The sequence below is a fragment of a genome, unplaced genomic scaffold (genome assembly GCF_019419815.1).
Source record: "Pyrus x bretschneideri cultivar Hongxiangsu unplaced genomic scaffold, Pyrus_bretschneideri_v1 Contig29, whole genome shotgun sequence".
Classification (NCBI taxonomy): domain Eukaryota; kingdom Viridiplantae; phylum Streptophyta; class Magnoliopsida; order Rosales; family Rosaceae; genus Pyrus; species Pyrus x bretschneideri.
In genome coordinates this window covers 1,404,852-1,418,819 of record NW_025999601.1, presented here as the reverse complement: position 1 = coordinate 1,418,819, position 13,968 = coordinate 1,404,852, and the positions used below count along the sequence as shown (strand labels likewise).

The window sequence follows — 13,968 nt, the reverse complement described above, 5'->3', positions numbered from 1 at the left end:
CCAAAAACGGATGACCAAAAAACTGAAAAATCGTATAGTGAAGGTCGCATTCTCTAATATGAGTATTTTTTTAAATCCATTTCTTTTTTCTTTTCTTTTTCTTTTTTTTAAAATCCATTTCTTTAATATGAGGGTTTTTTTCAATATGAGTTCAGGCAATGTCTTTTTTGGACGCGATTTAGTAGCATTTATCAATTGGATTAGTCCTTCAATATCAATTAGGATGATTCTTTTTGGACGACACGCTTTCTGATACATTTTTAATTGTATGCTTTATACTCTGTTAGGGTATCTCCAATATAAAAATATAAAATTGGAAATGTGAAATGATGTTTACCAAATCCTCTCTGGACCATTTTGGTGAAGATCCTAAGAATTCGTAAATCGTATCTATTCATCGTACATCGTGCTATCAGTTTTTGTCAAATTTTGTTTGTATTTAATTTTAAATAAAAATAGTTAAAATAATTTCTGACCACACGATGTATAATGAACGGATATGATTCACGGATTTCCGGCGAGGATCCAGATTCGATGTTTACCATCTCCGATGACATCTTTTTAAAAAATATTTCAAGATGTACACATTTTTTGTTCCATTGATAAGTTGCAAAGTCCTCAAATGTTAAATTTGTTGTAGATCTAATTTACTGAATAATATAAAAGGTATAGAGAGGGGGTGTGGCAGCATAGAGAGAAAGAGAGAGATGTGTAATTGTGAGGGGTGTGTTATGTCATCACATTGTACCTTTATTTATAATAGTATGGGAGGTAAATTTCTTTTCCCAATAGGATTACAAAATATCTAGTTTAAAAGATATGGTAGAATCCCATGGTGATATTCTAGATATGTTAAGATTTACACAATCACATTCCTAATCTAAGGATTGCAACAAAATTTACATTTTTATTTTTTTGATATGAAAAGTAAACTTCATTAAAACAAAAGATGGTTACAGGCCAACACAAAGGAAGGCAAAATAACTCAAATACATTGGGCGAAACCATATACATAAAGCCTAGCCCAATTAAATAAGTAAAAAAAGAAACTCAACTCTCTAATCTCTGACAGCAGAAAGCAATGTCCACCGTGGTCACCACCACAAAAGTCATGCCACCAGCTGCCAAAGCTGCAACAGTAAAGGAAACGACAGAGTGGTGAAACCGACCAAGACAACACCGCACAAAACTACCAAACCCACAACCAAAAGCACACAACATCCAAATTTCTTCACCAAAGACGCAGAACCAAAAAATAGTTACCAGATCCAAAACCCATTCACCAATCCCTGCAAATATATACGAACAAAGTAACTCATGGATAGAAGGTGAGGCTAAAGGATTATGTAAAATACCCTTACTTTGCTCGTAACCGCAGAGCACTTGGCCTCGAGGGAAATTCGACATGCCGGTTGGGGGGGGGGAAATAAGGGATCCGTCTTGGAGTCCGCAGATCAGAGCAAATGACAAGGTGGGAATGGAATATGAGGAAGAGAGGCATAAGGAAAAGATGAGGTGAGGTGGAGTTTTGGGTTTGGAAAGTAATAGTCAGAGGAGAGGGAGGGGAGTAAAAGAGGGACATGAAGCTTAAAGGTGAGACAAACTCACGGGAAAATTGGAGACAAAGTTCACATAAGCTAAAAAAAAATCTCAGGAGAAATTTGAAAAAGAGAGAAAAAAAAAAAAGAAGAGAAGGACAGAAAGAGGAAGGAGAATTGACAAGGTAGCCACCAGCACCCAAGCCAAAGGCTAGGGCTGGCGGCAAAGATGATTGCAGATTGAAGAACTAGAGAGAATTTCACAAATTTTCTAAGGAGAGAGAAAGAAAGAAAGAACTGCTATCCCTCCATTTTCATCTAAAAGTTACATTCTTCTTATTGGAATTCTGTTCATCAAATTTTGAATCTTAATTTTTCAACTTCAGTGGCGGGGCCACTCAAACTCTTTTGATAATTTTGGGCTCCTCTTTTATACAGTTTTGAATTTCATGTTGTTTCTGATACATTAAAAAATTTATTTTTTTTGAACAGCCAGTATTCAACAAGGGGCGCGAGGAGCTGCGCAATACCATCATTTTCTATGTACTGGGAGATGGAAAAAAAATGGAAATACAGATTAATTTTTTCCATTTTCCAGTGAGTTGTGTATTTTGCATCAACAAATTTCAGCTTACTGTGGAGTTTTTTTAAAAAAAAAAAAAAAAGTACACTGTTCATTTCGAAATAGTTTCCATCTCTCATTGGAGATACTAATTAGAGGGTGTGTATTTATGTGTCCTTATCATTTTATTGTTTTACTTTTATAAACAAATCAATTCCGTTATTTAACAAAAGCCGTAAGTTAATCCAACCTATGGTAAAACGAAACCTAACTAAACCTACAAAGACCATATTATGTCATCGGTCTATGCAAAAGAAATAGTTGAAGGAATAGAGTTTTAGACTGTTGGATAGAAGAGCAGTTAAAGATAATTTTTTAATATTATTGAAAGATAATATTGTGATCTTCTTAATCATAATAATTCACTCTTAATAATGTATTAAACTGTCTTGATTTTCTTATTCTAAATAAATGAGATGCAAATTATATCTCCGGAAGTAAACGGTACAGTTAAAGTTGATGTAGAGAATAGTTTGAATGGATGATGATGACTACATTCTGGTCATCAAACAAGACCAGCACGTGGTAAGTCGTGGTATTTGTGATCACCAAAAGAAAAATAAATTATTGGGCGGATGATATGATGGTGATTAGCTTGGTTTTTGGTAATGATGTAACAACTTGTGGCCTGGATAGGATTGGCCTTTGGTGGCGATGTGATAATATACGCTTTAATCTATGGCACACGTTTCATTTCGCTGAGTAGATCTAATAATTTTTTATAGGATCTGTTAATACGACACGTAAATAACATGAAAATAATAGATTTTCTATCGACACAATAACTAATTGAGTCGTTATCAGGTCACACAATAAGAACCCGTTAATAACGGATCCTTAACAGGTTTACACGAAGGTGACACGCAGGTAACCCTCGTACCAAGAAACATAATATGGATTGATGAGAGAGGTGTGCTTGCTGGAATCATCAAGTAGCATTTGAGGCGGTGGAGGTGTTGATCCATCAACTATGTCGATGAGATTGTAGCAACGAAAAATTGGAGTGAACAAAGCACTCCAAGTTAGATAATTGGTAGTTGTGAGCTTAATCAACACCATGTATCCAATGTTCTAAATCGTGACGGAGGAAGTGCTGAAGGAGTGATCGTGATAGAGGAAGTCATCGGAGGAGGTTGATGAACTTGAGCTGTAGAATCAGAGGAAGGAGCAGCAGAATTCGTCATTGATGTGAAAAGCTAGGGTTTTGGAGATAGAGAAAGTGCAAAGATCGTGATCCCAATCACTGAGAAAGAAGGAGGAAGAAATTGTATCGAGGCTCAGCACGCACCATATCCTCTATGTTTGTGTACGTGTTCTTTTCTTAATGAAAATCGTTTTTTTCCTCAAAATTTGCCTGTTTTTTTAATTATTATTATTATTATTTTTTTGGATAAATTACATTTTACCACCTCAGGTTTGCGGTCTATTTCAATCTCATACAATATCTTTAAAAAATTTCACTTTCATACCTCAAGTACTATTTTATTTCAATATAATACATCCGTTACATTTTCCATCCATTGTTCCGATAAGAGCTGATGTGGCTGCCACATTTATGTTACGTGGCTAAAAATAAATTTTTTATGCATTTAAAAATAATTAATTAAAAAATAAAAAGCACCCAGAACCCTATCCCTTCTAGTTCCCCGCAACCCCCTCCACCCCTCTCTTCGACAATCTCCAACTTCTCGTCTCCAGCCTTCGCCTTCTTCTAACACCACCAGGACCACCACTACTACAATTAGCAGATCCACAACCACCACCACCACCGATCAGCGTTCGTTCGGCCTCCTCCTTTCCGTCTCCATCAGTTCGGTTCTTCATCGACCATCGCTTGATCTTTCCTAACCATCATTCGAACCGATCCATCGCCGTTTCCATGATAACCAGATCGATTTTGATGCCGAAAAAGACCTGTATGTGCTCACTAACGTCGCATCCGGGATCGTTTCGCTGCAGCCTCCGTAAGAACCAAGGAGGGAGTCAAAACACCGGATTTTTTCCAGTTGAACAAGTTGAATATGCGTAGATCCGCTATGATGAACTCGCTGGTTCGAATCAGTGGGGTCGAAGGCGAGTGGGTGAAGTGAGCCTTGACCGCCCTAATTCGGCCTTGCGCTCACCAACAACAGTGGAAAGCTGGGTTTCAATTGAACTTCCTTGGCGACCCGCTCCACTCGAAAACCGTCGAAGTGGTGGATGTGGTTTGGAGAACTCGGGGAGAAATCGGAACTTAGGAAACCAGCTGGACGGCGGCGGCGGGTTTGGGCTGAGCCTTGACCAGGGAGTGGCGGCGGGAAGTGAGGTAGAGGGAGAGGAGGAAGAGGGTGATTGCCCGGATCCCCTTTTCAATTTTATTTTTTTTGGTTGAGTTGGCAGGTAGATGGATATCCACGTGTGCAAGCTTTGGAGGGAGTGGGCTGACGTGTAAAGGGATCCATTACGGCCACATCAGCTCTTAACAGACTAATGAATGAAAAATGTAACAGACGTATTATATTGAAATAAAATAATAGATAAGGTATGAAAGTGAAATTTTTTAAAGATGTTGTATGTTGTTACAATAATAGACTTCAAACCTAAGAATGTGTGCAACTGTAATTTACATTTTTGTTTTTTTGGGGGAAAACTTGTCCGTCTCTTATTTTGGCCGAAGCATCTAGTCAGTTGCGTGCCGTGGTCAACAAAAGTGAACACATAACATCGATATTTGATTTTGATTATCCACAGTAACATTCATGTCGTGATGCAGAAAAGTAGTTCCCAAATAAATGGAACCACCTGCCCCAACCACTTCCACATATGGACGTATTTGCAGCGCGAAAATATGGGACCTAAATCTCCAACCAAGAAAAAAAGTGGGACTCAAAATCCCCATTAAACAAACCTTTATTATATAATATAATAAACCGTGTCAAATCAAGTTTAATGGATACAACTTTCACAAGGCGCAGCTTTGCTTGGACTTGAAAGTCACAGCAGCGTAGAAGATTTGAACATTTCATCCCCATCTTCTCTATTTATTTCAGGTATTTAAATGAACAACCTTTCTGTGTGGTTCTTTCATCTCTTCACTGACGACTTTCACAAGGCGCAGCTTTGCTTGGACTTGAAAGTCACAGCAGCATAGAAGATTTGAACATTTCATCCCCATCTTCTCTATTTATTTCAGGTATTTAAATGAACAACCTTTCTGTGTGGTTCTTTCATCTCTTCACTGACTCCTCCTTTGATGCTGATCCAGTTTTCCCCAAGAAAACACAGAAATTATGGCTTCGGCAGGATCAGCATCCAGCCGTTCACTTCAAGACACCCCCACCTGGGCTTTGGCAGCAGTTTGTTTTGTGTTCATTTTTCTCTCTCTATTTATAGAGCACTTGATCCATCTCATTAGCAAGGTATGTACATGTTACCTTTTGTAAGATATTACCATCAAGCTTGTTGAAAAGAGTCAAATGGTTTTTGAAACTGGTTTCACTAATTTCAAACTTTCTTTAATTTGATCATGTATTTTGATGCAGTGGCTCAAAAAACACAGAAAAACCGCCTTGTTCGAGGCCGTAGAGAAGCTCAAATCAGGTAAGTTATTTCTGTTTGCTGATTCATTAGAAAAAGAACTCAGAACCTATCCTAATTCTGAGAGTATTCTTCCCACGTAGGCAGTTTATGCAGAATGTATGTTCTAGTTGGTAATTTGACACAATTTGCTGAATCAAATTTTTTATTTTTTTGGTGCAGTGCTTATACTCCTGGGATTTATGTCACTAATTTTGACAGTATCACAAAGATCCATATCCAAAATATGCATACCCACAAAAGTTGCATTCACCATGCTTCCCTGCAGAAAAAATGCACCAACAAAAACCACCAAAGCACTTGGTTTTGAGCAAATACCAATAGAAAGAATGCTTGCAGCAGCCGATACCAGTGAAGATCACTGTGAATCCCAGGTATGTTATTAAGTATTTTGCTTTTATTGATATATTTTTGCGATGAAGAGGGTAGTTGTTTTTCTCTTTTAATTTAGTTTTATTATTTAATTAAAAGGAAATTTGGGTTTGCAGGGAAAGACCTCATTTATATCTCAAGGGGGGCTCAATCAGCTCAACAATTTCATCTTCGTCTTGGCAGTTATGCAGATTGTGTATAGTGTTCTCACCATGGCTTTAGGAAGGGCCAAGGTATGCATTTCCAATTTTTCACTCTTTTTCTTTTGTATAACATTTTTTTTCCACACATTGGCATCGTGCGAGATCAGCAATCTTTAGAGTCCAAAGCATGTATCATGCAAAACAGTCGATCGTTCAATAATTGTATGTGAACAACAGTTTGGGTGTTTATAGCTCTTCCGTCGCCCAACTCTCAACCATAATCCCACCCGATGTTCTCCAAACCACACCCCATAACAATGTCCTCACCGACAGTTTGGGTTTGAGAATCTGGTTGTTAAAAATAGTAGAATCCCAATTAAATTTCTACAAATTGACTTTTTTTTTTAGATTTTGAGAATGCATCCCAACCTGAAACTGAAAAGAATTAGGTAACAATGTCCTTGTTTCACATGGAAAATTTTCACGTTTGGGTGTGTGAAGTCAATTTTATGCCCCCCACGAGGCAGCCGGGGGGAGCTTTGAGCATTGAAAGGCAGAAAAAATGCATCAAGATTCGGATCATGTGTCATGTCATATAGTCAAAGGAAAAGTATATAATTTTTCAAATTATTCTAATCCTATTTGTGTTACGTATGTATTATCTTACTACATGTTAATTAATTATAAAAATATTGTGGCAGCCACTTCAATTTGTTGTCTTCTAAATCTTTAGTCGAAAAAAATAAAACATACATCCAGAAGAAATGTTAAGGAGACTCTTAAAATGGGACTTTTCATAGATTATATGTCACCTCACTGTTTAACGTTAATTCTTACACCAATATTATAAAATGTTGTGCCAAAAATATGAAATGGCAGAAAGTTCATGAAGAGTCTCACTTTTAAAACATTCTCCATTGCATTTCTAATATTCTAGTGGCTTTTTTTATTTCCTTGTAATAATTTATTAATTTATAACTAATTGGTTACTCGGGTAACTTGTTTAACATTGCGTTCAAACAAATTTACAGATGAGGCGTTGGGAAGCATGGGAAAAAGAAACTCAGACAGTGGAATACCAAGTGGCAAATGGTATGATAAACAATGACATAAAATTCTTAATCGTTTTAGGTGTAATCTTAATTTGTTTAATTTGTTCCATAATTCAATTTCAATAAAGTACAGCAGGTAATTCAATCTTCTTCTTTTTTCAATACTCAACTTCTTTTGGGTATAGATCCTAATCGGTTTAGGTTTACAAGGCAGACTACATTTGCTCTTCGACATATGAGTTCTTGTACAGGAAGAGGAACCACTGCTCAACTGTGGATTGTGAGTTGATTTTCTTTTCACTTTAATTATTGTTATTATTATAATCATAAGATTTTATGTTAACATATATGTGGTTGTCCTGAATCATGATGAGTTTTTTGATCATAATTAATTATTAAATTGTTAATTATGTATTATGCAGAGGTGCTTCTTCCGGCAGTTCTTTCATTCAGTGGACAAAGTTGACTACCTCACTTTGCGCCACGGTTTCATTTCAGTGAGTATATATAAATAGACAAACAAATAAGATATAAAAAATATATCATTCTGTTCAATGTTAATTAATTGGTTCTCATTTCTCATATCTCAGTAGTTTATATCTCAAGTATGTTTTGCACAAATTTTGCAGACTCATTTGTCCACAAACCACAATGCATTCGATTTCCAAAAGTATATACAACGATCACTGGACAATGATTTTAGAGCTGTAGTCGGAATCAGGTTGCCGCTTGTTATTTTTATTAAATTTTAATTAGAAAACCTGAGTTCATTAAGGTTGCTAATTATATCTACAATTAATTTAGTTTGTTCATGTTGGCTAATTGTGTGTTTGTGAAATCCATTACTTGGCAGCCCTTTCCTATGGTTTATTGTCGTCATCTTCATCCTCCTTGATGTCCATGGTAATTAAGAAGCAATCAATTAAGTCCTTAATTTGCTTATTCAACCTAAATAATTTCTTTAGTTTCTGGTTGTTACTAATTAACTATATGAACTTAAACAGGTTGGCAGGTGTATCTCTTGGTATCATTTGTGCCACTAATTGTATGTACTAAATTTTAAACTAGCTCTTTCTAATCAAGGTTTTACTTTACTAATTCTTGTAGTAATTAAGGGCTAATTAAGAATTATGTGTTCGTAGATAGTTCTAGTTCTTGGAACCAAACTGGAAGTAGTAGTAGCAAACATGGCTCATCAACTTCATGATCAGCATCACGTGATTAAAGGAACTCCTCTGGTGCAACCAAAAGACAGTCACTTCTGGTTCAGTCAACCACAGTTCGTCTTGACTCTTTTACATCTCACTTTGTTTATGGTAAATACTCATCTTCTTTCTTAACTCCATATGAGTACTAATGCATAATTAATCATCTCAGTTATTACTATGATCAAATTAACTGACATGATTTCGTCTTTGCAGAATGCCTTTGAACTTGCTTTCTTTATATGGGTCACGGTACGTGTTATTAATTTCCACTTGTTCGTTATTTAGTTAGAAATGTGTTATCTTGACAAACATTTTGTTATTTTTATCATCTTCTCTATCTAAACTAATAAACCATTAATTAGATTAACCATTACCTGAATATATATATATATATACACACATATATATATGTTATTTATTAGATCGACAACATGACAATATAACACGTCAGATTGTTTGATAAAAGTACACTACTCCAGTTTAGTCGATCGATATAGTACTCGAGATAAAAGTTACTTTGTTCTAATGAAAATTAAGATAAAAACCAACTTACCTCTCCTTTCTTAATTATTTTCAGATGCAATTTGGGATACACTCCTGCTACCATGAACACATACATATTATAATCGTACGAGTGGTTTTAGCGTAAGTACCAACGCTCATCTTTGAATCTTCCTCTATTTTCTCTCATCATCTACATATGTACACTCAATTTTGCACGTCTGTTATTGTACAAATCAGATGCTACTTAGCATTAATGTTCCACTAAAAGTAAATGGTTGACGAATTTCTGTAGGGTGACGGTTCAAGTGATGTGCAGTTACATTACTCTTCCCCTCTATGCTCTAGTGACCCAGGTAATGCATGCCTTGACTTGCATATGAGCATATAGTTGTTTTCTCTTGTCAGATATTATGTATTGCCATGCATCAAACTATCAATATGAATCACAGTCGAATACAATCGAATCGATCAACTGTTAAAAACTAACAGCTTGATAGTGTAACATATCATTTGATAAGAATATAACCCTCGACATTGTACACCTAAACTCAGGTTATATATGCATGCAGATGGGATCAAATTTCAAGAGTGCAGCAGTGCTTGAAGAGCAAACAACAAATGTTATAAAGCAGTGGCACGCTGACGTGAAGAGAAAGAGGAAAAATAAATCACACTGTTCACAATCTGGTCATGACGAAAATTCGTCTAGAATCATGAATTCCCCTGAATTCTCTTCACATCGTCCCCAATTAACTTTCGCCGAAATGAACCAGAGCCATCCTAGAGAAACTGAGAATTTTCATGATAACCAAGAAATTGTTGAGGATCATCAAGAAGGGCTGGCCAAAATGAAATTGAATTAGCCAGCAATGCGTCATCTAGTGAGGTACATATAGGAATGCCTGAGGTCATCAGAACACAAACTTAATCCTTTTTGGCAAAACCAAACAAGTGTGATAAATAGGTTAGCCCATTAATTAGAGGATTGGAGTTTCTCGATTTAATTTTGGCATACCCTGTATATACCCATTATAATTAGAATGCTTTGTTAACCCATTATCCTATATATCTTGTTTTTAAGGTAATAAGTATTTTATTCATCAAATGAAACCAAGAACATCATCCATCAACCATACAATTCCATGATTACGAACGCAATAGAAAGACAATACAAAAATCCCCACATAACTACATTTCACCAAATGGAACAACAATGCTTACGAGGGCAAAACCTTGCATCAATTTTTGATGAACTTGTAAAAGACGACGTTCATTCGGCAAAGAAGCCATGCTATGAGACACCATGGCGATGTCCTCATAGGCTTAACGAAACCACACAAAAATAATAGGCACAAAAGCTTTCCTCCTGGAGAAAGAGAGTGACCACAATCACAACCACAAAGACTCTTCTCAACAAAGCAAGAGAGTGACCACCATGAAAAAAAAAAAAAAAAAAGAAATAGAAGGAAGGGATCAAGAAGGATTGTTGCCGACCTAAGGTCAAAATTAGGGTCGATGGTCGTGGGTTTTCTTTGATGTTTTTTTCCTCATGTGGCTAGGTTTTTTTTTTTTCCTTCTTGATCACCATCCTTATCTCCTCTTTCATTCTCTAAAGAACCCAAAACCCACCTTCTACAGAACCAGGTTGTCAAAAATTGCAGAGATGAGTTGCAAATGGTGAACGATCAATGATGCAGATGCCTGCATATGGTGAATCAAAAATTGCAGAAGCCGCCTGGACTGCTGACTAGAGCTGCATATGACTGCCTAAAGCGCCTAGGCCTCCCAGCTTTTGTAAATGTCTTGACCAAAATCGCAGTAGAGCATTGTTGCCTAGTGCTTAGGTGACCGCCTAGGGCAACAAAAAAACATTTGTTAGAGGAATCAACATGTAGTACAACATATGAGACGAGTAATGTCCTTTGCCAATTTACGACAATTAATCACTATTCAATGAATCGGCCTAGGGGCTAGCCGATGGAGCGCCGCTGAGATTTAGGCCAAATCATTCAGCAAAATCGAGTAGGAGTGAGATGCCACTTAGGCGCACTCTAGGAGGTTTAGGCGGCGATCTAGGCAATGGTTTTTTTTTTTTTTTTTTTTTTAACATTGGCTCTCTCGTCTTTGGTCACAATTACATCTCTTGTAGATGATGCAAGATTTGCTGAGAGAGATAAGGAAGGTGGGAGGGAGAGTGTGAGTGAGAGAGAGAGAGAGAGAGAGAGAAAGAGAAGGTGGGAGAGATAGTGTGAGTGAGAGAGAGAAAGAGAGAGAGAGAGAGAAAGAGAAGGTGGGAGAGATAGTGTGAGTGAGAGAGAGAAAGAGAGAGAGAGAGAGAGAAAGAGTTTAGATGGGAAATTTACAATGATGGTTGTGTTGAAAATCTAAAATTTGGGAGGCGAGAGGAATGTGAAATGTTGAGAAGCAAAATTGGACGGGAGAGAGAAAGTGATCACGTAAACAACGTTGATCTACTAGAAATTTGACAAAAAATTGAAATTAATTATTGGGAGAGTGAGAAATAGTGAAGAGAAGAAGGTGATGATTCAAAGAGAGGGAGGGTAAAGAAGGAAGTGAATAAAAGAGACTGAGGCGACTACTTCATTTTGTAAAGAAAAGAAAAAAATTCAAAACAATCCCTGAACGTTCATCCATCATGAATGCTCATGATTGAAGAATCCCAAGGATCATGAGGAAATGAATCTGGAGAGGATCCTAGTCCACGTTTTATTTTCTTTTTTATAAAAAAAAGAAAAAAGAAAAAAAGACCACACTATATTATGTACTTAAAAACTCTCACATTATATTATATATTTAAAAGAAAAACATATTATTCAATGCTTATATATTATATGTTATACAGTAAATTTAATTGATTTATACGATATATAATAAATATACTCAAATTTCCTTAGTTTGCCTAAGCCTACCTAAGTGCTTAAATTCAAAGGCCCAACCTGTTACACAATTAGTGTCTATTATCTTTTAAAATTCCGCAATTAATACTAAGGCCCACCGGCCCAAAGGCATACTGAAAACACCAACCATTTTGGTGTGGAAATTGGAATCAATCAATCAAATCTTGGTGCGACACAAAACATATAGTTAAAGTTGGAGACCCACTTGTTAAAGAAAATTATTAGAAAACATGTTGGTGCTTAGTTTTCAGCCTTATTTGACTCGGATAGTTCCAATTGGGACACCCCGTTGGCCCACTGGCCCCAACAAACATGTGTGCATTTTTGTTCACGGCTCTAAAGTTATGGTAATATTCATCACTATATTTATTATCATCAAACAACTTAAACTCATTCAACAATAATAAATAAGGTGCTAAACTCACTATTATTTAAGGATAGTAAGAAAAAAAATATTTCCATCTAACATAGATTACAAAACCTACCTTAGCTTTTGGGTAGTAATTAGTCCAAGAAAAATGCAAGAGATAACCTTTCTTTTTTTCTTTTTTTTTTCTTTTTTTTTTTAACAAATGATATTATATACACTAAAGGGGGGTAATAAGAGTAAGTTAAGCCTCACAATAGGCATTACTAGTCCAAGAAAAATGCAAGAGATAACCCTTTTTTTTTTTTTTTTTTAACAAATGATATTATATACACCAAGGGGGTATAAGAGTAAGTTAAGTCTCACAATAGGCTAACAATAATGTAGTTCAAATTCGCTTTTGACGAGAATCAAACCTAAGACCTTTTACTTACAAATGAAGAGGAATATCACTAGACCGTAGTGCTAAGTGGCAAGAGATAACTTTTAAGTAATTGTGTTTTTTGTTATTTACAATTTAAGGATCAATATTAAATATAATAAGTTATTAGCACTACAGTCTAAGATAATATTCCACACTATAAATATAAAGTTTTGTATTCGACTTATATATGAATGATGAGTTCGATAATTGATTGTCATGATTTGTAGATTAATTTCACTAACATCACATTAAAATTCTCATGAAACTCTCTGAGATTTGAGAAATTATACTAACCCCTACTAAGATTTTAAATCATTTTCACACAATCGCTTTCACTGAAAGTTAAAGAAATTAGTAAAAAAAAGATCTCTTAAGGATAATTTACACTTAATAGTTATAATTGATGTTTTATAATTTTGGTGATGAGTTTTAGTTATGAAATTGATTATATTTTAAACTGAGGATGAAGTATAGTTGACTTGTTTAATTTTTACGAGCTCAGGTTAAGTTTGGCTTGCTTCTTATACGAATCGAGCTCAACGTGTCTTAAGTTTTTTTAATTTTTTTTTGAACAAACGGTATTATTTACACTAAAGGAGAGGGGGTGGACTTAGCCTCATAATGGGCTAACAACGTGTCTCAAGTTATTTATTAAATTTAGTCAATTTTGTCTTACAGTAAAAATGAGTAACTTGGCGATACATTTTAATTATACAATATATAATATAAAACACAAACAAAAAAATCAAACACATTACTTTTTCTTTATACAAGAGAGTTGGGTATTTGGCTAACCTACACAATAGTGACTACTGTTTACAGTAGTTTAATGGTTTTCACATACTGAACGAATGATCAGTAGGTATTGAGAAAATAATGGGATTGTTTCATATGAGTCCCTTAAGAAGAAGGTCTAAAAATGTACTTATTTTTGTAGCGATAAAACTCTACGAGAGTCACGTAAACGTCTTTTCTTATTAATATGATGATCGAACCTAGTGGGGGCAAGGTCATGCTTGTAGTTTGTTTAGAAATAAAAGAAGATGAGGATATAATATCAAATCTCTGTTATAAAAAAGAAAAAATAAAAAAGAAAAAAACTAAAGTCAAATTGAAGATAACTAATCCAAACTTTGAAAAAACGTAAACGCAATTTATCAAAATCAAAATCTCAAATATGATCTTTTCATTGCAAATTTCTTACATATGATTTAGTTCAAGTTGTCTAATAAAATAGACAAGAT

General features: G+C 35.4%; 1 protein-coding gene and 1 long non-coding RNA gene across 3 annotated transcripts; one reads left to right on the top strand and one right to left on the bottom strand.

Moving 5' to 3' along the window:
• Nucleotides 1-887: 887 nt before the first annotated feature.
• LOC125479507 lies at nucleotides 888-2,259 on the bottom strand. The gene is made up of 2 exons (XR_007260074.1): nucleotides 1,362-2,259; nucleotides 888-1,289 (listed from the first exon to the last, which is right to left on the bottom strand). It is a non-coding gene; the product is annotated as an uncharacterized LOC125479507 (long non-coding RNA).
• A 2,823-nt stretch (nucleotides 2,260-5,082) lies between these two features.
• On the top strand, nucleotides 5,083-10,074 carry LOC103927824 (MLO-like protein 3). 2 transcript variants are annotated; one of them, XM_009336777.3, is made up of 16 exons: nucleotides 5,083-5,189; nucleotides 5,405-5,558; nucleotides 5,682-5,739; nucleotides 5,899-6,110; nucleotides 6,225-6,341; nucleotides 7,283-7,343; nucleotides 7,489-7,583; nucleotides 7,726-7,800; nucleotides 7,933-8,024; nucleotides 8,157-8,206; nucleotides 8,308-8,348; nucleotides 8,446-8,619; nucleotides 8,725-8,760; nucleotides 9,089-9,156; nucleotides 9,308-9,368; nucleotides 9,585-10,074. In XM_009336777.3, the coding sequence occupies exons 2-16, from the start codon at nucleotides 5,430-5,432 to the stop codon at nucleotides 9,876-9,878; spliced, it is 1,563 nt and encodes a 520-aa protein (XP_009335052.2). In that variant the 5' UTR covers nucleotides 5,083-5,189; nucleotides 5,405-5,429; the 3' UTR covers nucleotides 9,879-10,074. The 2 variants fall into 2 exon arrangements, with proteins under 2 accessions (XP_009335052.2, XP_009335051.2); XM_009336776.3 differs by lacking the exon at nucleotides 5,083-5,189 and adding an exon at nucleotides 5,196-5,332.
• Nucleotides 10,075-13,968: the final 3,894 nt, after the last annotated feature.